General features: G+C 33.9%; 1 protein-coding gene across 4 annotated transcripts in view; it reads right to left on the minus strand.

Moving 5' to 3' along the window:
* Positions 1 to 27110, minus strand: part of Prmt3 (protein arginine methyltransferase 3) — a 121077-nt gene that overhangs the window by 51644 nt on the left and 42323 nt on the right. For all 4 annotated transcript variants that reach the window (XM_046438248.2, XM_046438246.2, XM_046438247.2 and 1 more), the window contains exon 10: positions 26795 to 26894. In XM_046438248.2, the coding sequence (XP_046294204.1) occupies positions 26795 to 26894 (100 nt within the window). The remainder of the gene's footprint in view (positions 1 to 26794; positions 26895 to 27110) is intronic.

Consider the following 27110-nt stretch of genomic DNA (forward strand, 5'->3'; position numbering starts at 1 on the left):
ATTATGTATCTGTGTGTGCAGAAAATATAACACCACTCAAAATTCTTTTACAACTGAAAATATTTTAAAGTGCAATAAAAATGATTCGACCAAATTGGGCAAATTAATGCTAATTCCGAGTTTCAGATTCTTCCCACAAAGATAATCACAGGCATGTTTTCCCCCAGGGGCAAAAATCATATTCTCAATTTTGGTATGTATATTTAAGACTTTCCCATGTCTGCTTCCATTTGAAATAATAAATACGAATAGGCACCTTTCCACACACCCCATGATGATTATCTTTAGCCAAGATTAGAATCCTGATCAGACAATGTTAGAGACAGTTACTAAAGTTCTAACCATTTAACCTAATTTTTCTAAAGTTCAAAGTATCTAAGTATGATAGAAACAAGTGTTAGATTAATTTACTTTAAGCCATACAGTTGGTAAATAATACTGGAAAATATTTACTTCCCCTCACAAAACAGTATTCAAGAGTTCTGACTTAAACATTGATTTGATTCAATTTCCACTGCTGCAAAATTCAACAGTGAGACAGAAGATAACCATGCCCAAGTGAAAAAATAGCCTCCCATAAGGGCCATGTCTTTGCATTTCATCTTCCAGTCAGTCATTATTAGGTCAGAGTTTTTCTAAAAGCAAATAGTCAAATGCCTTTGTTGATATACGTAAAGGATTCAGCATAGCACCTGGTACACAGTTAACACATAAAACCTATGAAAAACCACAAGACATGTATTTAATTTTTGTAAGTTACCATATTGGGTCAGTGACTATGGGTTAGAGTTGGGGCTGAAATGGATAGATGGCTAAAGCAAGTACTTTTCACCTTTTCCCATTTTTTGCCACTTCTTTCCTCTCTTCATTGGTGTATCATTAAAAACAATATTCTTCTTTATTTCTAATATATTTTTCATTCTGATAGCAAGATATTGTTTGCATATGAAGAGGCTCCTATTGTGTTGAAGCTAGCAAATCAATGGAAAAAATATTTCGTCAAAACAAGAATACACATTTCTTCATATTTAGGAGATATGCTACATTATTTAAAACTCAATGACTAACAATTTTACTGATTATTTGTTTAAACTGGTGTTCAGGTATGTGTTCAACTGTTAACTTCATCAGAAAGTATTTCTCTGATGATCTTTGTAAAATATTCTCTTCTTTTCCCATTAAGGTCCATTTCGTTGCCAATTTTATCATAATACTTATGAATAAAAATATTAAAACTTTTATTTGTGTGTTTATTCTGTTTCCTCACTAAAATAATAGGCTCCAAGAAGTGCAAGGACTTTGTATAATATGAAGCTATATTCCTGAGGGCTGGAAATGTGACTGGTACATACAGGAACTCAGTAAGTAATTTTTGAATGAATAAATGATTAAGAGTTAAAACTGTATAATATTCATCATAATGAAACAGTGCTTCAAAATTTTTTTCTGGTACAAATTCAAATTAGTTATTTTAAAATGATGCTTTGTTTTCTAAAACTAAAACTCTCAAATTGTTGAAGTGTTGATAGTTGTTAGGACTCTGTAAGAATTATCGCATTTAATTCTCCCCCAAAGTACATTTTCTTATTTACATTTCATTGATGAGAAAACTAAGATTTAGAAATGTTAAATAAATTAAGACCTGGCTGGGCCTGGTAGCCCATGCCTGTAATCCTAGAGGAAAGATTACAAGTTTGAGGCCGGCCTCAACAACTTATCAAGGTGCTAAGCAACTTAATAAGACCCAGTTTTAAAATAAAAAGCAAAAAGGATTGGGGATGTAACTCAATGGTAAAGCACCCCTGGGTTCAATCCCCAGTAGCCTCCTCTCCTCAAAAATTAACACCTACAAAATAGCTTATTTTCAAACAAACATGAGTGAATAAAGCAGAATTTGAACCTTGGCCTTACTGCAGAGCTCAAGATCTGGATCACTACTTTTATATGCCTTCTTAAATTGATTTGCCTGATTGTAAATAAGATTCAGTATTTGCATTAGACTACATTTGTAATTTAGGACTCAAGTGTTTCAAAATGAAAAATTTCCTACAGAACATACTAAGATTAGAATGTACAAGTATGCAATTAAGAATCTTTCAGAGTGATACCTGAAAGAAAAGTAGCTCTTTTCCATCATCCACAGTGAAAATATTAGAAAATCAATGTATATACTAGAATATGTGAAGAACTAATATAAGTTATTATGAGATAAACTGATATACCTAGCTAAGACTATCACAGATGAAAAGAGTCCTAAATGTATTGCTAATGGTTATTGTGCTTTTCCTCATCTTTCCAGTTTGCTAAACTTCATTTTACTATAGGCTCCCAATGTGATAGAACAGCCTTTAAGTTTCTGGGAATTGTCCTTGGTTCTGAACCAAGTCATTTATTACGAATATCAGAAAGCCTTGCTCCAAATGCCCTGGTCCTCTGTAGTGTAATTCACATTGTAATTTCACAGGCTACTGCCTCACCTGTAGGGGCACCATCTGGAAGGAGAATTATACCTGATATTTTCTCCTATGATGCTCATGGGGCACTCTTCTTTCAAAGAGTCATTTTTACTTTTAAAAATTAAATATTGTATTTATCCTTCAAAAATTAAGTATCACAGAATATGTAATTAAATCAAGGACCAGAATACTAACATTATTCATAGAAATGGGAACCTTATTTTTAAATGCCTGCTTATGATAATCTTCTTGATAGAACAACAAATAATAATCTTCTTGATAGAACAACAACAATAAATAAAAACCTGTGATACCTTCAGTATAAAGTGTTTCTCTTCTCATTTTTAGTTCAAATAAATGAATCAACTGAAACACCCCCTAGGCAAAATATAGGTACTGAAAAAAAAAAAGTGAGTCAAGATAGAGTTACAATTAAAATAAAGGGTTAATCTAGAGAACAACTGGTGATATATAATCAAAATTTTGAAATTTTTTAAAGATAAAAAATTTACTTGCAACAAATATACAAACCTACAAAATCTAATCCCAATCTAGCAGAATTTCTATAAGTGCAGCAATAAACTTGATTACATCATAACCCAGAACTTCTGTTTGTTAGGCAGGGAGGAGCAGGAAAGAAACGGGAAGTAAGAGAATGAAATAAGAGCAAATTATGTTATATGTGTATATGAATATATCACAATGAATTATAAATTTATAATTTATAATCCATGAGTAGAAACATTTTCAAAGGATATAAAAAGAACCAAAAGGTAAGCCAGAGCTTAAAAAGATACTGGCTGGCCACACACATGTACATGTAATCTCCAACAAAAAACAGTATAATTTTTTTTTTAAGCAGGCAAAAGAAAAACAAGCAAAAGAATTAAATACAATTACTTCGCCAAATAAGAAATATAAATAGCTCCTAATCATATGCAGACATGATAAACTTCATTATGATCCAAATACAATGGAAACCATTTCATTACTACTAGATTAGCAGTCATATAATAAACATTGTTGGCTATGAATGTAAAAATTTTTACTTTGAAAACAGGTAGGCATTATCTAGTAATGGGGAAGAGCAGACCACCCTGTGATCTAGCAACTTAATCTTAATTATACACTTGGAAATGCATGTTTGAATGCAAATGCATATATGTAAAAGTATACCACAGCTATTATTTGCTATGGTAAAAAAACAGATATGAGTGCCCATCATCAGTAAAGTAGAAAAACACATTGTGGCACATTTATACAAAAGTATCACAAAAATGAAAAGAAAAAAAAAAACAAATTATCCTTGCATGCACTATTACTGAGTGTTATAAATATGACTGAATGAAGAAAGCAAAACCCCTCTTTTTTTTAATACCAGAAGATACTTACATTGTGGTACTACTTTTGTAAATGTCAAGAACTGACAAATATAAACTAGCCTGTTCAAGAATGTAAATGTAAGTGGTAAAATCATAAGAAAAGCAAGAAAATGATCAGCACAAATGTCAGGAGAGTGGTTACCTTGGGGGATAGGAAGAGAGTTGTAAATGAGAAATATTTAGATGACTTCGTTCTATTTTGATTTGACTGGTGGCTTGACAGGTGTTCACTATGTAATGACTGGTTACACCATACCTGAAAGTTCACACAATTTTCTGTATATAGTTTACAACTTAAAAAGACTATCGGAAACATTTTCATGACTAGTTTATAATAATATACAATAATATGGGTGAAAGAAGAAAGGACTAACATTCAGAGAGATTAAAGATAGCCAGCTAGAGGAAGACCACATTCCTAATTGCTTTGTAATTCAGGATTCAAGCAGCAGAAGTACTGCTTCTCCGAGAAGTGGGTGGAAGATAGATTTCACTAAAACTCAATACTGGATAGTCAAGAGTGTCTTAGAACCTCAGACTACATTGAGCTAATCCAGCTAACCAGCTGCACTGGTTGAGCATAGAGGGAGGAAGAACACAGAGAGAAACAAAACAGATTGAGTATGGAAAAACCTGATATCAGAAAAGTGGCCTGCTCTTAGCTGATCCAGTGGCTGCACTGTTCACTGATGCTTCTAAAGTGACACGTGTTTCCCAAGTGGCTGGGAGAGCTGAAGCAGAGCCATCTTGAGGTGGCCACACTGCAGCTGCAAAGCAAGGGGATTAGAGCAAAAACAGCTACACTGACCTCATAAGCACCTTCCTTATAGCCTAGGGTGTACCTAGCAGAATGCAAGTGACACAGCAGAGAGATATACATAGCCCAAGAAGAAACAGAAAGAGAGACACAGCCGGGCATAGATAGTGTCCATCTATTTTCACTGACTATTTTGACTAACCTCAGTGGAAATGATTCCTTAGTTTCATAAATAATTTTTGTGTGTGTGTGCTGCTGTGCGAATTGATTCATGAACATATATAGATGCACATATTTTTTTTTCTTACTTTAGCATTTGTAAAATGTAGCTACTTTTCCTTGCCTTGTCTTTTGAGGGTTTGAGTTTTTGATTGTTTTGTATTGTTTTTCATTTGTCTGATTTGTCTGTTTCTCTTCCTCTTTTCTTCTGCCAACAGCCAAATTCTGTTGTTCTCTTTCACTCTCCCTTTACTTTGTTATTTCTATTTTTTTCTCCTCCTTCCTTATAACCATCATGCTATCTCTTTTCCATTCTGTTCCCTTTTTGAAATTATAAGCCCTATTGTATTTTCCAATCACATTTTATTTTCTCTTAAATAACTGTATTTTTACCACCTTTTAGCATGACTTGGTGATATAATTCCTGCCCCCACCTTTCATGCTGCTGCAATTATTACTGCTATGGATGATGCAGTTGACACCTGTTGTATTCTTTAATTCCAAAATACAGTTCAGGGTTACTTATTGTTTTTGCTATTGGTGATTACTGCTCTACCATTTTTTTTTTTTTTTTTTTTTGGTGGCAATTAACATTGTAGATGTGGTAGTAGGAACCAAGTATTTAGTTTGATGCTGTATACCCTTTGGATTGCTTGTTGCATTGTTTGTTTCCCTCTATTCTGTGAGATGCTGGGAACCTACAGGAATACCACAAGTTCACAGAGTGGAAACTCTGCTGCTAAACTAAACTCAATCAAAAGACAGCATACACTGCTCCACACACAAATTAATGACACTTAATATTTAGCTATACTTTAATACAAAGAACAGAAAAGACAAAACCCCAAACTAATAACCAGATCCCAAGTAGAAACACCTAGGGGTGGACCCCCAAGTTCCACCTCTGGACATCCTTTGCTATAGCAAAAACATACAGAAATAACACAAAGGCTGTAGACACCACCCCTACAAGAGGGGGTCTCAATCCACATCACTCTAGCACATATTGGCAAGTGAGGAATGTGCTCTACAAAGGCCTACACATGAGAATGGAAGAGAAATCCCTCCCAACAAACACATGAATACAAGAAATTCGAAAAAGCAAGCTAGTATAACACCTCTTAAAGTTCTTAATTCACCAGTAAATATTCCCCCAAATATGGAACATATGAAATATCAGATAAGGAATTCAAAGGAATCAATATAAAAATAATCAATGAATTCCAAGAGAACACAGAAAATCAACTGAATAAATTAAGAAAGGAACTGAATGAATTAAGAATATGAATGGAAAATTCAATAAGGAGATAGAAATACTGAAAAAGAACCAACTAGAAATCTTGGAAATGAAAGACATAATAAATCAAATAAAATGTTCAGTTGAAAGCCTAACAGAGTAGACCATGTGGAAGACAGAATCTCAGAGCTTGAAGACACAAGTGGTCAGCCTTGAACATTCAGACAGTATGAAAGAACAAAAAGTAACCATGATCACAATATGTAAGAACTTTTTAGAGAATCACTGGAATTAAGGAGGGCTGTGAGATGGTGGGCTAATGGAATGGATAAAGTCTTCAGGAAAATAATAACAGAAAAATTTCCAAACCTTCAGAATAAGATGGACATGCAGACACCAGAGGCATTCAGAACCCCAAGTAACAAGATCAAAAAAGAACCTCTCCATAAACATTATAATTAAAATGCCTAACATACAGAACAAAGACAGATATTTAAAACTCTCAAGACAAAAAACATCAGGTCACATTTAGAGGCAAGCCAATCAGAATCACTTCTGATTTCTTAAGCTCTACCATCCATGAGGGCTTAGAACAATGTGTTCCAAGTCCCGAAAGAAAATAACTGTCAACCAAAACTGCTATATTTAGCAAAGCTAACATTCAAAATTGAAGATAAATAAAAACCTTCTAAGATAAGCAGAAAAAAAAAGAACTGATGACTACTAAACCAGCATTACAGAACTTACTTAAAAGTAATATTGCACAAAGAAAACAAAAAACAAACCCCAGAGCTCACAAAAGAACAAATCTCATTTGAAGAGTAGCTAAGCAAATGAGAAAAAGGATCAAATCAAACATGATTAAGTAAATAAAAATGGCAAGAATTAATAAATAAACATCATTTTCTATAAATGGTCTCAACTTGCCAATTAAAAGACACAGGCTGGCAGAATGGATTAAAAAAAAACAAGACTGAACTATATGTTGTTTGCAAGAGATTCAACTTACAGGCAAAGACAGCCACAGGCTGAAAGTGGAAAGATAGAAGTCGATATACCATGTGAATGGAGACCAAAAACAAGCAAGAGTGGCCTCTTATATCTGACAAAGCAGATTTCATACCGAAATTAATCAAAAGAGACAGTCACTACATATTGGTAAAGGGAACAATCCAACAAGAAGATATCACAATAACACATATTTATGTTTCAAACGTGGGTGCAACTAATTATATAATAAAGAGACCCCAGTATAATAATATTGCGTGATTTGAAAAAACCTCTCTCACCATTATATAGATCATACAGACATAAACTCAGTAAAGACTCTTTGGACATAAAAATATTAAAAATCAAATGGGCCTAACAGACATCTATAGATTATTTCATCCAATAATAGCTGAATATACTTTCTTCTCAGTGGCTCACGGAATCTTCTCCAAGTGGACCATATTTTAGGCTGCAAAGCAACTCTTAGAAAATACAAAAAAATTGACACAATTCCTTGCATCTTATCAGATCATAATGGAATGAAATTAGAAATCAACATGACCAAACCCTACAGAAACTATATAAACACATGGTGAGTAATACTCTTTTGAATGATGAATGGGTGATAGAAGTAGTCAAGGAAGAAATTACACAATTCTTAGACTCAAACGAGAATAGTGATACAACATCCCAGAACCTCTTAAACACTATAAAGGCAGTTCTAAGAGGAAAGTTTATAGCTATGAGTGCCTACATAAGAAAATCAGAAAGATTCAAAATAAACAACCTCAATGATACATCTCAAGGCCATTGAAAAAGAAGAAGAAACCAATTCCAAAATCAGTAGAAAGGACATAATTAAGCTCAGAGCTGAAATAAATTAACTTGAGAAAAAAAACGAGCCATGAAACAGAGCTAGTTCTTTGAAATGAAAAACAAGCTTGATAAGCCCATAGACAACTAACCAAAAGAAAAGAGAGAAAAGCCAAATTAATATAATTAGAGATGAAAACGAAGAAATCACCACAAACATCTCTGAAAAACCAGCAGATGAGGGAGTATTTTAGGCTCCAGTAAGTTGGAAAACCTGGAAGAAATGAACACATTTTTAGACAATCTGCCAAAACCGAATAAAGAATAAACCTAAACAGACCAATAACTTGGAATGAGATACAAGCAGAAAAGCCCAGGACCAGATGGATTTTAGCTAAATTCAATCAAATCTTTAAAGAAGAACTAATGTCAATACTCCTCAAATTATTCCTTGACATAGAAAAGAATTGAACACTTCCAGATTCATTCTATGAAGTCAATGTCATACTTATACCAAAACCAGATAAGGACACATCAAATAACCAAAATCCTTGATGAACTTATTGGCAAATCGCATCCAACAAACAACACATTAAGAAGATTGTACATCACAAACAAGGTGGTTTAATTCCAGAGATGCATGGATGGTTAAAGATATGCAAATTAATAAATATAATTTATGACATTAACAGAATTTAAAAAGTCACTTAGTAATCTCAATGGATGCAGAGAAGGCCTTCAACAAAATTTGGCATCCATTCATGATAAAAACACTAAAGAAATTAGGGATATAAAGAACCTACCTTAACATCATAAAGGCTGTTTATGAAAAGCCCAAAGCCAACCTCATAGTAAACAGGGAAGACCACTCCCAGCACTTCTATTTAATACAGTGCTAGAAATTCTAACCAGAGCAATAAAGCAAGAGGACAGAAAAGTGATAAAAGTAGGAAAGGAAGAAGTCAAATTATCATTGTTTGCAGATATGATCCTATACCTAAAAGATCAAAAAACAAAACAAAACAAAAAAACACCACCAAAAAACTGCTAGAAATAAACAAATTGGGCAAACTGGCAAATTACAAAATTAACACAAAAATCAATAGCTTTCCTATAAACCAACAATGAGAAAGAAATCAGGAAAGCAATTCCATTCACAATAGCCTCAAATAAATGAATTAATCAAATACCTAGGAATAAATCTAACCAAGAAGGTGAAAGACTTCTACAATGAAAAATATAAAACCTTGAAGAAAGAAATTAAAGATGACTTCAGAAGATGGAAAGACCTTCCGTGTTCATGAATAGGCAGAATTAATATTGTTAAAATGGCCATACTATCAAAAACAATATACAGATTCAATTCAATCCCCATCAAAACACCAATGACATTCTTCACAGAACTAGACAAAAAGTCATAAGTATCATTTGGAAGAATAAAAGGATCTAGCACAGCTAAAGCAATTTTAAGCCAAAAAAGCAATGCTGGAGACATCACAATATCTGACTCCAAATTATACCATAGAGCTATAGAAACCAAAACTGCATGGTATGGGCATAAAACACAGACACATAGACTAATGGTACAGAAGACAGAGACAAACCCACACAGCTAGTATAGTCATAAACTATATGGTGCCAAAATACATGTTCAAAAGAAGACAACTTTTTAACAAATGGTGTTGGGATAACTGGTTATCCATATGTTCAAGAATAAAACTGGATCCTTATCTTTCTTCCCGCACAAAAATTGACTCAAAATGAATCAAAGATCTCAGAATTAAACCAGAAACTATGAAACTCCTAGAAGAAAACACAGTGTCAACACTCTAGCTTTTAGACACAGGCAACAACTTTCTCAACAGGATACCTAAAGCCCAGGAAATAATGCCAAGAGTTTATACATGGGAAAGCATCAAATTAAAAAGCTTCTGCACAGCAAAGGAAACAGAATCCACAGAATGGAAGAAAATCTTTGCTAGCTATTCTTCTGACAGAGGATTCATATCTATAATATACAAAGAGCTCAAAAAACACTAAAATGCCCCAATTAATTAATGGGCAAATGAATTAAACAGACACTTCTTAAAAGAAGTAATACAAATGGCCAACAAATACATGAAAAAATGTTCAATATCATTAGCAATTAGGGAAATGCAAATCAAATGTACACACACACACACACACACACACACATAGAGATTTCATTTCTCACCCATCAGAATTGCAATCATCAAGAATAAAAATTACAGTGCTGGAGTGGACATGGAGAAAAAGGAACACATTTACACTGTTGGTAGGACTGTAAATTAGTACAATTACTATGAAAATTAGTATGAGGCTCCTCAAAAAGAGTAGGCTTGGAACCACCATATGACTCAGGTATATCACTTCTTGGTATTTATACTGAAGAATTATTAAAGTCATCAATGATATATTCATACCCCATGTATCTTATTTTATTTTTTGGTACCAGGAATTGAACCCAGAGGCACTTAACTACTGAGCCACACCACTAGCCCTTTTTTGTATTTTGAGACGGGATCTTGCCAAGTTGCTGAGGCTAGCTTTGAATGGGAAATCCTCCTACCTACTAGCTTCCTGAGCTGCTGGAATTACAGTCATGTGTTATCATGCCTGACTTCACCACCATGCCCAGTCACACCCACAATTCACAACAGCCAAATTCACAATAGCAATAGCCAAAGCAGGGAACCAACCTAGGTTTTCACCAACAGATGAATGGATAAAGAAAATAATGGAGATTTATTCAGCCATAAAGAAAAATGAAATTATGACATTTGCAGGAAAATAGATGGAACTAGAGACCATCATGTTAAGAGAAATAAGTCAAACTCAGAAGGTCAAGGGTTCTATGTTTTCTCTCATATGCAGAGGCTAGAGAAAAAGAAAACAAATGGGGGGGGGTGGAATGTTTACAACATGTGTGGAACAGTACACTATTTACGAGAAAAATGACTGTCGTGTAGAAGGGAATACAACAGCAGGGTATTGGTAAGGGAAGGAGACCAATTTTTCACCATAAACTTGTATCTTTTGAATTTTATATCATGGTCATGTATAAATTAGTTCATAAAAAGGGCAATAGTAACAACCTAAAAAAACCTACTTGCCTTTCATTTTTTATTCTGGAAAAAAACATAGGACTGATTTGCAAAAAGTAACATTTAGATTATAGGTATTATTAAGGTATAAATAATTACAGGATGGATAAGAGTGGTTTACAAAAATAAATTACAGGTGCTCCTTGACTCATGATGGATGCTCCAGAAAACCCATCATAAATTGAAAATAACTTAAATAAAAAATACATTTAATACTCAACCTATCCAACACACAGCAACACAGTACACGCTGAGTATCAGTTGCTGACCCTGGTGATTATGTGGTTGACTGGGAGCTATCAGTGGTGGTAGTGCTGCTCAGCATTGCAAGAGTTTCCTGCCACACACAGCTAGCCTTGGAACAGATCAAATTTCAAAATCTGAAATTTGATTCTACTGAACATGTATGGCTTTCTCACCTGAATTGTAAAGAAAAAAACAAAACAACCCAAAATTTAAATTCCAGTGTCTATAATTAACATTAGACAATGTAAATGAACCAAAAATATTAGCAGGGCCAAAGAACACAACTTCATCTATATAAAGAAGCCAAACTAGCAAGAATACACAATAATCCTAATGTGAATATATCTAACCAACACAAAAACACTCAAGGAAAAACTGACAAAAGTGAAGAGAGAAACAATCCTGAACTATAGGTAGAAATTTCATTATTTTTATTTTAGTAATTCATAAAAAAAGACTTAAAGTGAATAAGAATTTCAGAGACTTAAATGATACAATCAACCAATGTGATTAAAAAAAATTATGTAACAGTTCATCCAGCAATAATAGAACATATTCATTTTACATCAACATGAAACATTCACAAAGACCATATGTTGGGCTATAAAACAATTCTGAACAAATTTAAAGGAATGAGAGTATACGTGTTCTCTAATCGGATGAAATTAAACTAGAAATCAGTAACACACACCTAAATCAAATCCTGACACTTGGAAATTAAACTGAGCACTTCTAAATCATCCAAGGATCAAAGGATAAATCACAAGTAGGTGATATTTTGAATAGAGTAAGTTTGAGGGATGCAGCTATAGCAGCCATTAGAGGAGAATTTATATGTTTAAAAACAATGAAAATAGCAAGGTACAGAGCAGGAGTTAGACAGCATCTACCCTATAGTAAATGTAAGTATAGGGATTATATCCTGCTTTGCATACTGTTTTATATTGCCTCCAACAGTGCCAGCACACAGAAGCCACATGTGTTTGTCAAAGGATTGAGTATGCCAAGTAGCGAGGCATATATGTATGTTTATAACAGATTAAAATATTTCAGGAAAGATGTATTAAAAACTGTAACAGATTTTGTTGAAGAATTAGGTATAGATCCTGAATGGCAAAATAAAGACAACAGAGGATAAAATTGTTAACATTACTATACTAGTATATAATCAGAAGATGATAAAATATTACATGCATACCACAACTATTTATTTGAGCATCTCCTACTTAATTATTACTCTACTTGATTGGCCTTCCATGTGAGAAAAGTAAGAATCATGGCAATAACTTCCACTGATCAGGTACCTATTGTGTCTGCTATTGCCCTGTAGGAATACTTTCTTCCTCTTCTCTCGCCTTACAATACACAGTTCTCATGCTTTAGTATTGTTGACTTCTGGAAAACACAGCTTAAGCTTAGGATAACAGATGGTTCTGTCTACATGCTCATCTAAAAGTTTGAAAACTTCTATTAATTTAACAGTCTTTCTCCCACTAGATGGCACTCTGACTTAACCAATAAAAGATCAACAATTGAACTGGCCCCTTCCCTCAAACTGCTGCTAACTCTCCAATAAACATATCTACTCAAGGGAATACTGAACTGAATCATCTAAATATTTTTCCAAAAGCATGTGTAGGACTTAACTACAGATCTACAGAATCACTTTCCAAGGCTGAGGGTGGAGGATGCATGTATTATTTCTAAACAAAGATTCCTAATTCCCAAAACTTGCTGAGAAAAATAATTAATTATAACTGGGTATTCTACTCATAAAAGTTTAAGTTAATACTTTAGTAGTACTTTTTTTTTTTTTTTGTACCGGAGAATGAACTCAGGGGTACTGGACCACTAAGCCACATCCCCAGCGCTATTTTGTATTTTATTTAGAGATAGGGTCTCCCTGAGTTGCTTAGCACCTCGCAGTTGCTGAGGCTGGCTTTGAACTCAAGATTCTCCTGCCTCAGTCTCCTAAATTGCTGGGATTACAGATTGCACCACCACACTGGCTTTAGTTGTACTTTTAAGAGAATCATATTAAAGAGATACACTATGGAAATATTAAAAGAAATATATAATAACAAGTGTGCTAATTTCTGAATGTCCCTCCCAAAATTCATACATTGAAACTGCATTGCCAACATGGTTGTACTATGAAGTGAGGTCTTTAGGAGGTGAGTAGTTACAAGGGTGAAGCCCTCATGGGTAGGGTTAGGGCCATTCCAGCTACACTGTCTCCTGTGAAGCACAGAGTAACATGGTGTCATCTTATAAGCAGAGATCAGGCTCTCACTGGACATGAAACCTGCCATTGCTGTGGTCTTAAACCTCCAGCTGCCAAACTGAGAATTTCTCATTGTCTATAAATGACCCATTCTCAGATATTTTGTCAATGCAACACAAATGGACTAAAAGTGATCCTATAATAGTTATATATTTTGAGACTATAGAAATATTTATAGTGGTATTTCATGATTTAGAAGAATATGACCTAATTCAGTTTCCAGCAAAAATGTATTCTAGGAGCTCCTGATCCCCTAAATGATGATGATAATGATTAAGAAGAGGAGAAGGAGGAAGAACAAAAAGGAGGACGAGGAAGAAGAAAAGAACAGACATCTTTTTAGAGGCATCAGTAAGCTGACTTTTACACTAAGACCACTTGCCAAACAGTGAATGAAAATGAGAAAAAGGAGACAAAGCCCACAGTCCAGTCGAAGTGAAGAATATAGGAGGAAATTGCCCCAAATAAAGCAGGGACAACCAAACCGATGTACAAAATAAATTTTAAATACTCAGCTACTGCTATACCATGCTGCCCAAACTCAATTTAGAACCTTGGTGCTGAGTATTCAAACATGCACTTCTCTTCCACACCTCAACTGCACCTCCAGTAATTTTTAAGCATAATGAGGTCTCACATATCCAACCCTAATTTATAATGCTTGGTGGGGCAAGAAAGTCTAAGCGAATAGGGTACAGTAGCATAAGAAATAAAAAATCCAAAACTTTCTGAGTGCTGGCATGCCAACACAAGTGGAAAATTCCATACTGATCTCACATGATGGGTCATGATAAAAATATAGACACAGCAAAAATAATTGTATGAAATTACATTTGGGCTATGTGCATAAAGTGTATTTGGAATATAAGTGAATTTTGTGTTTAGCCATTGGGTCCCAATTAAGATATCTCATTATATATGTACAAATATTCTAAATTCTAAAAAACTCTGAAATATGAGACACTTCTGGTCCCAAGAATTTCAGATAAGGGATACTAAATCTGTACAAATATAAAATCAAAGACTTTAATCAAAACTCCACAATTTTATTTTTTTAATATTAAAAATCATATTAATGTATTTATTTTCTAGAAACCCAGATGTTGATCTCTATAAATCAATGACCAATGAAAAAGCCAGTATTCTTTGATATCAAATTTAGGTAGTATAAAATGATAGCAAAATATCAACAAAAATGAATCCTAAACACACTTATGTTGTTTTTCTTTACAATATATGAATCTGGAATCAGATATTATATTCAGGGTTTCTAGAGTTTGCTAAAGGGACACACAGGTAAGTTAAAAGAGGAAATAAGAAACTACTCTGAACTTTTATTCTACATTTTTACCTCCCTATAGATTAACAGATTTCAGACTTAATAACAAATGCAAGAAGCACAAAAAAATTGATCAATGGATATCATCCAAATAAAAAACTTCTGTGAAAGACTCTGTTGAAAGGTAAAAAGACTAGCTAAAGGAAGAAAATCTGTTCACGCCTCATATCCAAGAAAGGATTAGTAAAAAGAAAATATTACAGTTAAAATAATCCAATTAGAAAATGAGCAAAACAGGCATTTCTTTGAAGAAGAGATGCTGGTGGCAAACAGATACATAGAAAGATGTTCAAAGTAATTAGCCATTAGTGAAATGCAAATTAAAACCACAATGAGATGTCATGACAAATCTATCAGAATGGCTAAAATAAAAACATAGGGACAGTATCAAGTGATGGCAAGAATGCCAAGAAGCAGGGGTACTTGCAGGTAGGAATGTAAAACAGTCCAGTCCTCTGAAAAACAGTTTGTCACTTTGTTATAGAATTAAACATGTAACTACCACATGCCTATAGATTGTACTCTTGGGAATTTTTCTGAGAGAGATGAGAATCTATATTCACCCACACAGGAATACTTGTGATAGGCCCAAAGTAGATATCCTTCAAAGATTAAAGCCACTGTGGTATACATACTATGGAATACTACTCAGAAATAAAAAGGAACAAACTTCATATATGCAATGATATGGATGAATCTCCAGGGAATTATGCCAGTTGAAGGAACCAATCTTAAAAGGTCATATATTATATGATTCTGATTTATATAACATTGTGTTTGTTTATTTATTTCTGTAGTGCCAGGGAAGCACTTTACAACTGAGCTACATCACTAACCCCTATAGAATATTGTTGAAATGACAAAAAATTGAACAAGAACAGATTGATGGTTGCCACTGAAAGAATGGAGATTGGAGAAGAGAGGTAGGTATGGCCAAAGGACAATAGGATGGTTCCTTAGACTAATGGAACCATTATGTGTCCGACTGATAGCAATATCATTACCCTGCCTATGACACTGCACTATAGATTTTCAAGATGTTATATTGAGAGAAATTGGGTGAAGGGTATAAAGGAATTTCTGTATCATTTCTTACAAGTTCATGTGATTATCCACAATGATCTCAAAAAGCTGAATTTTAAAAACATCTGCAACCAAATTGATTAAATACAATATGAAAACATCACCTAGATTGTAATGTAAACAAATCCAATGTAAAAAAAAAATAACATTTAGGTGACAATCAGGAAAATCTGAACTCAGACTAGATATTAAGGAATTATAGTTTTTCTCTACATGTAATACACAATTGTGACTGCATCAATAATTTAGTTAGGCTTGATAGTAACATATAGAATATACTAAAAAAATCCTTATCAGTTAAAGATAGCTAAAAAAAGTGTAATTGTACAAATATTGATAAAACAAAAATGGCAAAATATTGATAACTGCTGAAGCTGTTTGATGAGTGCATAAAGCTACTCCGAACTTTTATTCTACATTTTTACTTCCCTAATAAAATGTTTTCTAAATTAAAAACAATAAATGTAGTGCTTCTGTATTTGTAATTATCCCAAGTTATATGTCAAAAATAAATGCAAATTGCTTGGGGTGGAACCTCTGTCCTATAGGCATCAAAGAATTTAACACAGGTAATGTTCCTTGGAAAATATAGTGCATAGCATCAAATACTGCTAAACAGTCGAACAAGCAATAAGCTCCATGAGTAAAACCCAATGAAAACTATAGTTCTCACACCTGCCTGTGAGGGTGCCAGGTGCACAGCAGGCGGGATCGACCTCTCCCCCAGTGGGGCAGACACCCTCCAGATCCTGGCTTTTGGCACAGGACCACCCCCTCTGAGCAGCAGACTACCACTAGAGGTCAAGCCCAGGGCCCACATCCGTCCACACCGACATGTGCAGGACCCAGGTGCACAGCAGGCCCAGTCCACCCCTCCCCAGGCAGGGCAGACACCTGACACCCAACAGAGCCAAGCCTCTGGTGCAGTACCACCCCTTCTGACCAGCAGACTACCAGGGGAGGTCAAGCCCAGCAGCCCAGATCCACCCACTTCAACTTACACAGGAGCCACATCCAGGATGCAGTAGCATTCATTGAGGGACACCAGCAGGGTCTGGAAGCCCAACATCAAGGTGAGGTACAGACAATCTGCACTGGTACTACAAGAATATAGGGAAGAAACTGTAATTTCCCAGATCCACACTGCAAGACAGGAAGACACATAGACAACATGAAAAAACAAGAAAGAAAAGTGCCCCAATCAAACCAGGACACTATAATAACAGAACCCATTGTCAATGAAGTTGATGAAATGTCAGAGGAGTTCAGAAGGTTCATAAGTAAAATGATCTGTGAATTAAAGAATGACCTAAATGAACAAATACAGGCAAAAATTGATCACTTCAACAATGAGATAAGAGAGCAAATACAGGAAGCAAAAGATTACTGAGAGAGAGAGAGAAAGAGAGAGAGAGAGACTCTGAAAAAAAAAAAAAACAGTCAGAAATCCATGAAATGAAGGATACAATAATTCAAATAAAAAACTTAATGGAAAGCATAACCAACAGACTAGATCACTTGGAAGAAAGAACCTCAGATAATGAAGACAAAGTATACAAACTGGAAAATAAAGTTGATCACACAGTGAAGATAGTAAGAAACCATGAACATAAAATCCAAGAATTATGGGACAGCATCAAAAGACCAAAGCTAAGAGTTATTGAGATACAGGAAGGCAGAGTTTCAAACCAAAGGAATGCACAATCTCATTGCACAATCTCTTCAATAAGATAATATCAGAAATTTCCCAAGCATGAAGAACGAATTGGAAAACCAAATACAAGAGGCTTACAGGACACCAAATGTACAAAATTACAACAGACTTACACTAAGGCACATTATAATAAAAATGCATAGCATACAGAATAAGGACAAAATTTTAAAAGCCACGAGAGAGAGGAATGAGATCACATTTAGGGGGAGACCAATTCATATCTCAGCAGATTTTTCAACCCAGACCCTCAAAGCCAGGAGATCATGGAACAACATATACCAAGCTCTGAAAGAAAATGGATGCCAACCAAGAATCTTATACCCAGAAAAACTAAGCTTTAGATCTGATGATGAAATAAAACCCTTCCACAATACACAAAAGTCAAAAGAATTTACAACTAGAAAGCCTGCACTAGAGAACATCCTCAGCAAAATATTCCACAAAGAGGAAATGAAAAACAATGATGAAAATCAGCAGAGGGAGGTATTACACTAAAGGAAAATCTAATCAGGGAAGAAAGCAAGTCACGTTGAATACCAAAAATAAACAAAAATGGCTGGGAATAGAAATAATGTCTCAGTAATAACCCTGAATATTAATGATCTAGATTCACCAATCTAAAGACATAGACTAGCAGATTGGATCAATAAAAAAGACCCAACAATATGCTGCCTCCCATAGACTCATTCATAGGAAAAGACATCCACAGACTGAAGGTAAAGGGTTGGGGAAAATCATACCACTCACATGGACTTCAGAAACACGCAGGGGTTTCCATCCTCATATCAAATAAAGTATACTTCAAGCTAAAGTCAATCAAAAAGGATAAAGAAGGACACTACATACTATTCAAGGGAACCATACATCAGCAAGATATAACAATTATAAATATATATGCCCCAAACAATGGAGCGTCTACGTTCATCCAACAAACTCTTCTAAAGTTCAAGAGTCAAACAGACCACAAACAATAATTTTGGGTGACTTAACACACCTCTTTCATCACTAGATAGATCTTCCAAACAAAAGCTGAACAAAGAAACTACAGAACTCAACAATACAATCAATAACTTAGACTTAACTGACATATATAGAATAGTCCATCCCAACAAGAGAATATACTTTCTTAACAGCAGCACATGGATCCTTCTCTAAAACAGACCACATACTATGTCACAAAGCAACACTTACCAAATATAAAAAAGTAGAGATACTACCCTGCATTCTATCAGATCATAATGGAATAAAATTAGAAATCAATGATAAAATAAGAAATAAAATCCACTCCAACACTTGGAGACTAAATAATAGGCTACTGAATGAACAATGGGTTACAAAAGACATCAAGGAGGAGATTAAAAAGCTTTTAGAGGTGAATGAAAACACAGATATAACACAGAAATCTCTGGGACACTATGAAAGCAGTTCTAAGAGGAAAGTTCACTGCATGGAGTTCATGCCTTAAAAGAATAAAAAGTCAACAAATAAATGATTTAACACTACATCTCAAAGCCCCAGAAAAAGAACAAATCAAGACCAAAAGCAGCATAAGACACAAATCACTAACATACATGATGAAAAATGAAATATCACAACAGACACTAAGAAAACAGAAGATAATTAGAAATTATTTTGAAAACTTGTACTCCAATAAAATAGAAAGTATCGAAGGCATCGACAAATTTCTAGAGTCATAATTTTCCCAAATTGAATCAGGAAGATATAAACAATTTGAACAGATCAATTTCAAGTGACGAAATAGCAGATGCCATCAAAAGTCTACCAACCAAGAAAAGCCCAGGACTGGATAGATACATAGCCAAGTTCTACAAGACCTTTAAAGAAGAACTTATACCAATATTCTCCAATTTATTTCAAGAAATAGAAAAAGGCAGCATTTTCAAACTCATTCAATGAGGCCAATATCACTCTGATTCAAAACCAGGCAAAGATACATCAAAAACAGAAAACTTCAGACCAATCTCTCTAATGAACATAGATGCAAAAATTCTCAATAAAATTCTGGCAAATTGAATACAAAAACATATCAGAAAGATCATGCACCACGATCAAGTGAGATTCATCCCAGGGATGCAAGATTGGTTCAACATACAGAAATCAACGAATGTAATTCATCACATCAATAGACTTAAAGATAAGAATCATATGATCATCTCAATAGAAGCAGAAAAAGCATTTGACAAAATACAGCACCCCTTCATGTTCAAAACACTTGTTAACTATGGATAACAGGAATGTATCTCAACATCATAATGGCAATCTATGCTAAGCCCCAGGCCAACATCATCTAAATGGAGAAAAATTGAAGGCATTCCCTCTAAAAACTGGAACAAGACAGGTACGCCCTCTTTGACCACTTCTATTCAACATAGTTCTTGAAACACTGGCCAGAGCAATTGGACAGATGAAAAAAACTAAAGGGATACACATAGGAAAAAGAAGAACTCAAATTGGCACTCTTTCCTGATGATACGATTCTATAACTAGAAGACCCTAAAAGTTCCACTATAAAACTTCCACAACTAGTAAATGAATTCAGCAAAGTAGCAGGATATAAAATGAACACCCATAAATAAAAGGCATTTCTGTATATCAGTGACAAATCCTTAAAAAGGGAAATGAGGAAAACTACCCTATTTACAATAGCCTCAAAAAATAAAAAATACTTGGGAATCAACTTAACGAAAGAGGTAAAAGATCTATTTAATGAAAATTACAGAACTCTAAAGAAAGAAGTCAAAGAAGACCTTAGAAGATGGAAAGATCTACCTTGCTCTTGGATAGACAGAATTAATATTATCAAAATGACCATACTACCCAAAGCACTATACAGATTTAATGCAATTCTGATCAAAATCCCAATGACATTCCTCATAGAAATAGAAAAAGCAGTCATGAAATTCATCTGGAAAATAAGAGACCCAGAATAGCTAAAGCAATCCTTAGCAGGAAGAGTGAAGCAGGTGGCATCACTATACCAGACCATAAACTATACTGCAGAGCAATAGTAACAAAACAGCATGGTATTGGCACCAAAACAGACTGGTAGACCAATGGTACAGATTGGAGGATACAGAGACTAACCCACAAAATTATAATTATATTAGACAAAGGTGTCAAAAACATACATTGAAGAAAAGACAGTTTCTTCAACAAATGGTGCTGGGAAAACTGGAAATCCATATGCAACAAAATGAAATTAAACTTGTATTTCTCACTATGCACAAAACTCAACTTAAAATGGATCAAGGACTTAGGAATAAAACCATAGACCCTACGTCTAATAGAAGAAAAAGTAGGCCCACATCTCCATCAAGTGGGATTAAGCCCCAACTTTCTTAATAAGACTCCTGTGGCACAAGAATTAAAAATCAAGAATCAATAAATGGGATGGACTCAAACTAAAAAGTTTCTTCTCCGCAAAAGAAACAATCTGTGAGGTGAATAGAGAGCCTACATCTTGGGAGCAAATCTTTACCCCTCACACATCAGATAGAGCACTAATCTCTAGGGTGTATAAAGAACTCAAACAGTTAATCACCAAAAACCAAATAACCCAGTCAATTAATGGGCCAAGAACCTAAAGAAACACTTCTCAGAAGACGATATTCAATCAATAAATAAAAAATATATGAAAAATGTTCATCATAACTAGCAATTAGAGAAATGCAAATCAATCACTGCAGTCAGAATGGCAGCTATTATGCATACAAACAACAATAAGTGTTGGCAAGGACGTAGGGGAAAAGGCACATATACACATACACTGCTGGTGGGACTGCAAATTGGTGCAGCCAATATGGAAAGCAATATGGAAATTTCTTGGAAAATTACGAATGGAACGAACATTTGACTCAGCTGTCCATCTCCTCGGTCTCTACCCAAAGGACTTAAAAACAGCATACTACAGGAACACAGCCACATCAATGTTTACAGCAGCACAATTCACAATAGCTAAACTGTGGAACCAACCTAGATGCCCTTCAATAGATGAATGAATAAAGAAAATGTGACATATATACACAATGGAATATTACTTAACAATAAAAGAGAATAAAATCATGGCATTTGCAGGTAAATAGATGAAGTTAGAGAAGATAATGCTAAGTGAAGTTAGCCAATCCCCCCAAAACAAATGTCGAATGTTTTCTCTGATATAAAGAGGCTGATTCATACTGGGATAGGGAGGGGGAACATGGGAGGAATAGATGAACTCTAGATAGGGCACAGTTGTTGGAGGGGAAGGGAGGGGGCATGGGGTTATAAATGATGGTGGAATGTGATGATCATTATTATTCAAAGTACATGTATAAAGACATGAATTGGTATGAATATAATTTATATAACTAGAGATACAAAAAACTGCTCTATATGTGTAGTAAGAATTGTAATGCATTTTGCTGTCATATATAAATAAAAAAACTATAGTTTTCAAAAGCAGACCTACAAATATGTCAGATACTATAGTTAAAGCATAAAATATGAAATAAGTAGGTTTCTGATTCATAACTATAAGAGAGGCCTGAAGATACTGGTAACAAACAAAGTTCAATGTCTATGGCCATTGAGTTAATGGATAAAACAAAGCCTATTTAACAAATTATGCTTGGAAAACCAGATATCCACATGCAGAAAACTGAAACTCTCTCTCACCTAGTACAGAATTTAACTCAAAATGGATCAAAAGTCTTAATGTAAGACTTAAAATTTCAAAAATTACCAGAAGAAATATAGGGGAAACACTTCACGATACTCACACAGGTAAAAATTTCCTGAATAGTACTCCAATAGCCCAGGAAACATCTCTGCACAGCAAAGGCAACAATCAACAGTATCAAGAGACAATCTACAGAATGAGAGAAAATCTTCGCCAACCATTCATCTGACAGAGGACTAGTAACCAGAATACATATTTTAAAAAACTTAACAAAAGAATTAAAAAGTGGGCAAATGATCTAAATAGATACTTCTCAAAAACAATACAAATGGCCAATAAAAACATTAAAAAATGCTCAGTATATTTAGCCATTAGGGAAATCCAAATCAAAACTGGTCTAGTAACTAACTCATCCACTACTTATACAACATAAAATAAAAATGGAAGAAGCAAAATAAGCTAAACACAGAAAGACAGAGTCACTTATTTTCTCTCACATGTGGAAATTTAAAAAAAAGAATTATCTGAAAATAGAAGAGAGATTATTAGTGAAAGGGGAAGGGGACCTGAGGTAAAGGGAAATGAGGGGTACAAGACAAGGTAGAAGGAAGAGTGGACATGAGCAAAGCGTGATATATGCATGCATGAAAATGTCATACCCATTAAGTTGTGCAATTAATATGCATGAATTATAATATTTTTAAAAATTATGTTAATTATATTCAATAAAAAGAAATTTCCTTTAAAACATAATAATAAAAAATTTTAAAATAAAAAAAGAAAAATGTAAAATTAAAGGCAAGCCTAAATCTGGAAATTCATTAATAGAAAAGGCAAGTAATGATTTATTAAATAACATGCGAACAGCAATGATTTAACTTTTAAAATTACATTCTTATCTAGGAAGGGGTTACAAAATAAAGAAAAATTCATGAATAGCTGAAGACAAAAGCTATCTACATTAGGCCATGGAATAGTTAGTGGACCACAGTAGAAGGAAACAGATGTATATATCTGCAATATATGATGTCTACATTACTATACTAGATTACAAGTCCATTAAACATCTGTGTCCAATTTTGGAGGGTATATTCCTTTTTTGTCCTTCCTTGTTGAAAATACTTTTAAAAGGCAACCAAAAACAAAACAAAACAAAAGCTATGCTATAGCTGAAAAACGGCTCATTCTAAATTCTGTATCTTTACTAAACTATGTACATTTTAATTTAAAAATCTGGTCTTTGAAAATGTGGCTAGAGATTGAAAATAATCAAGTATCTACCAATTGCTCATTGTTTCAGCCAAGTAGGACTATCTAAAAAATGTTGGATAAATTTCAGAAAGCATACTTGCCCCTTGTTTAGTTGTACAATTAGTATTTTTCAACTTTCCAACTCAGAAATCCTAATGAAATACCAAAGTATAAGGAGGACTTATAGAATTTAGAAAATACCATAAATAATATTTATACTCCACCAAGATGATTAACAATATTCTGGCACAAGCTTTCTTTAAGCCTTAAATGCAAATTTCACTAGAGAACTAAGGGCATTCAGAATTTTGATTGCCATAAAGTACAGTGTCTCATGCTCTACCTAAGTCATTTAATACAATGGCTAGATTTTCACTTAACTTATACTTACACAAAAATGCAAAGAAGAAGATAATGCCAATATTTAAGTTACCCCTTTATGGCTAGGAATAAGGGAAGTTCTTGGGTATCCCTTCTTGAATACACTGATCTGATTTCCTTAGTGAAGAGTTTTCGTAAACACCCTAGCTTCCAAACAACCAGCTCCTTTCATCTCATATGGTGGTGATTCTGTACTCTATATTACCATGACTTTCTGATAAAGACAGATATCACACCTCACTGGCTCTCCAAAGTGAAGGGTGCCCTTTAACATCAGAATCTAACTAGAACAACAGAAATTACAGACTATTTTAAACAGAGGAAAATTAATGCTGGAAGCTGATTACAAAGGGGATAAAAGAAATGTCATCAGGAGAGACAACCAGATCACTGCCATAGGAGTCCAGAACTAAGATCATACAGTGGATGTTGTAACTATGACAGGCCTGACCAGTGGGAACTGAAGTCACAAAAGGAACAGCAACACTAACAGAATTAAAATGAGCAGAGGAATGACTTGGCTCCCTCTTTCTTAAATCTTCCACTTAGAGTTTCCCATTGAGTTCCTAAAACCTAGGGGGAAGAGTCCGCTGTTACTAAAGCCTAGGAAGGCAATGAGTGCTCCATGTAAGTACAGAAGAAAGCAGGAAAAGGGTATAAAATGGATCTGAGGGCAAACAAGTCCAAGACCACTATTACTTTCAATAAAGTTCCTATCATAAAGATATTCCATCCAAAGTATGCTCCATCCAGCTAATCTCTCACTTCCGTTGTTAACCAAATGACTCTAAGACTTCAATTGCACATTAATACTTATGGATCATCTTTCAGATTTTTAAAGAAAAACTCCAAGAAAATCAATATCTAGAAGCGTAATTCTGCCAGGCAGGATAAGAATAATCCAACTAGTTAGATTTATAAAAATGTTCAACTGAGGTAACAAGGCAATTTGTTCTCGCCTCTTTGCTTATAAAGTCTAACTTGACTAATATAATAGATGCATTTTGCAAGAAAAATAAAATAGTCCCTAGAGAAATGATGCCAGACAACTTTTAGCATAAGTTATTTGAAACTACTTCCAAGTAAATGTTTCAACTGTGTTTTCTCCAAAGCATCTGTTTGGCATAGTCTTTAAAGAGATGTTGGAATTGTTAACTATTGATTCAATTTGTATCTTCTCATTCAACTCTAAAGTGCTGATACAAATTCTTTGGTATGATCATGAAGAATAAAAATATTGTTATTAAGAACTGGTATTTAAAAAAAAAATCACAGAGAAAAGGGAACTCATACACTTTTGGTGTAAGCAAGTACAGTCATTAAGGAATAGTATGAAGGTTTCTCAAAAAACTAAAAATAGAACTATCACACAATGGAGCTATCCCACTGCTGGGCATATATCCAAAGGAAACAAAATCAGTACATTCAAGAGATACCTGTACTCCATGTTTACTCGTTTACTATTCACAATACTTATGCATGAGTAAGGAAGACGTATATGCACACAACGGAATGCTATTCAGTCATAAAAAAGAATGAAATCCCATCATTGTGGCAACATGGATGGAACTGAAGGACATTATGTCAAATGAATGAGTCAGGTACAGATAGACAAATACCATATCTTCTCACTCACTTGTGGAAACTTAAAAAATTCACTTAATTTAAGCAGAGAGTAGAATAGTGGTCTCTAGAGGCAATAAAGGGTAGGGGAGATGAGGAGTACAAACAGGTTGGTACCTAATACAGTTAAATAGGTAGAATGAATACTAGTGTTCTGTAGTTCAGTAGGGTAATTATAGCTTACAATAACTTATTATATATCACCACAAAGAAATTATGAATGTTTGCAGAGATGGAAATGCTTCTAATTACCATTACATATTGTATACATTTGTCAAATTACCACAATGAGTTCTATAAAGATGGACAATCAGAAAAAAATAAAGAAAAAAACTCATTGCACTACTTCACATATAAAAAAGTACCTGCCAAGAACAGGGATTACACTTGGCTCTAAACTACAATGAACTACTATGTTAAATTAGAACATTTCAAGAACTCCCTAAAATTTCTACTTTGCTAGGATTTTTACCATGTATACTTAAAAAATTTATAGAAAATTATAAAGTAAAACTTGTTTGTAAGTTTTTTGATAAATTTGTTTCATGAAAACATATGTAAAAAACAGAGCTTTAAAAGAAAAAAACTCTCCAAAAGTTTAAGAAATCTTTGCCTATTGGAAATTCTCTTATATCTTCATCAAACTGGCATAACAAAAAGTCAAATTACTTGGTAAATACCATGAATTTTAATTTATATGCATTTCAAAATAAATACTCTGCCTTGACTCATGATTTCAATTGTAATCTAGAGCTATGTAACATACTCAAAATTTACTATTTTAATAATAGCAGTATATTATATTTTATGTGATAAAGGACACTGATTAAATAGACTAATGGATCACAAAGATAGAACATCTGGCATGATAGTAATACTGAAAATATCATGTGAATTTTGATGCAATAGTCTAGAACATCTTTATTAGTCCTTGTAAACTCTCAGGCAAATATTTAGGTCTTCATAAATTTAGAAAGTAGAAAAATAGTAATTTTCAAATTATGATTTTAAAGGTAAAAATGTAACATTCTTTTATAAAAAGATAATGAATGGAGAGTAAGTGCTATTTTAGAATAAACTATCATATTGTTGCTATTTTTAAAATACTATCATCATTCTGTCATTTTTCAAATATAATTTAATGCAACAAAACTGCAAACTTATTTATTACTTCTCTATTTTACCAATGGAAGTAGCTTTTACTATGAACACTCACCATCCACTCAGATATAATAACATCCACTTTTTCTACAGGAAGATGAACTTCTTCAATTCTTCCTTTAATTAGTATGATAGTATCTTCCAGTTTATTCAATCTGAAAATTATCATAATAAATTGTATTAGGATGTGAAAAAGATTCTGGAAGCTAGTTAAATTACATAAAATTTTTGCCAACTATTCATATTATTTTGAGGAACAAAAAAGTATGTTCAGAGTTGATTTATCCCCTACGTCTTAAAATTACTGTTTGGTCACTCCAGGAATGCCCAAAAATGCCTCTGGTTAATTTTGGCAATACACAGTACTCATA

This window comes from Marmota monax, unplaced genomic scaffold, assembly GCF_021218885.2.
Source record: "Marmota monax isolate L192 unplaced genomic scaffold, Marmota_monax_Labrador192_F-V1.1 WCK01_AAM20220418_F8-fsc00061, whole genome shotgun sequence".
In the NCBI taxonomy this organism is placed as follows: domain Eukaryota; kingdom Metazoa; phylum Chordata; class Mammalia; order Rodentia; family Sciuridae; genus Marmota; species Marmota monax.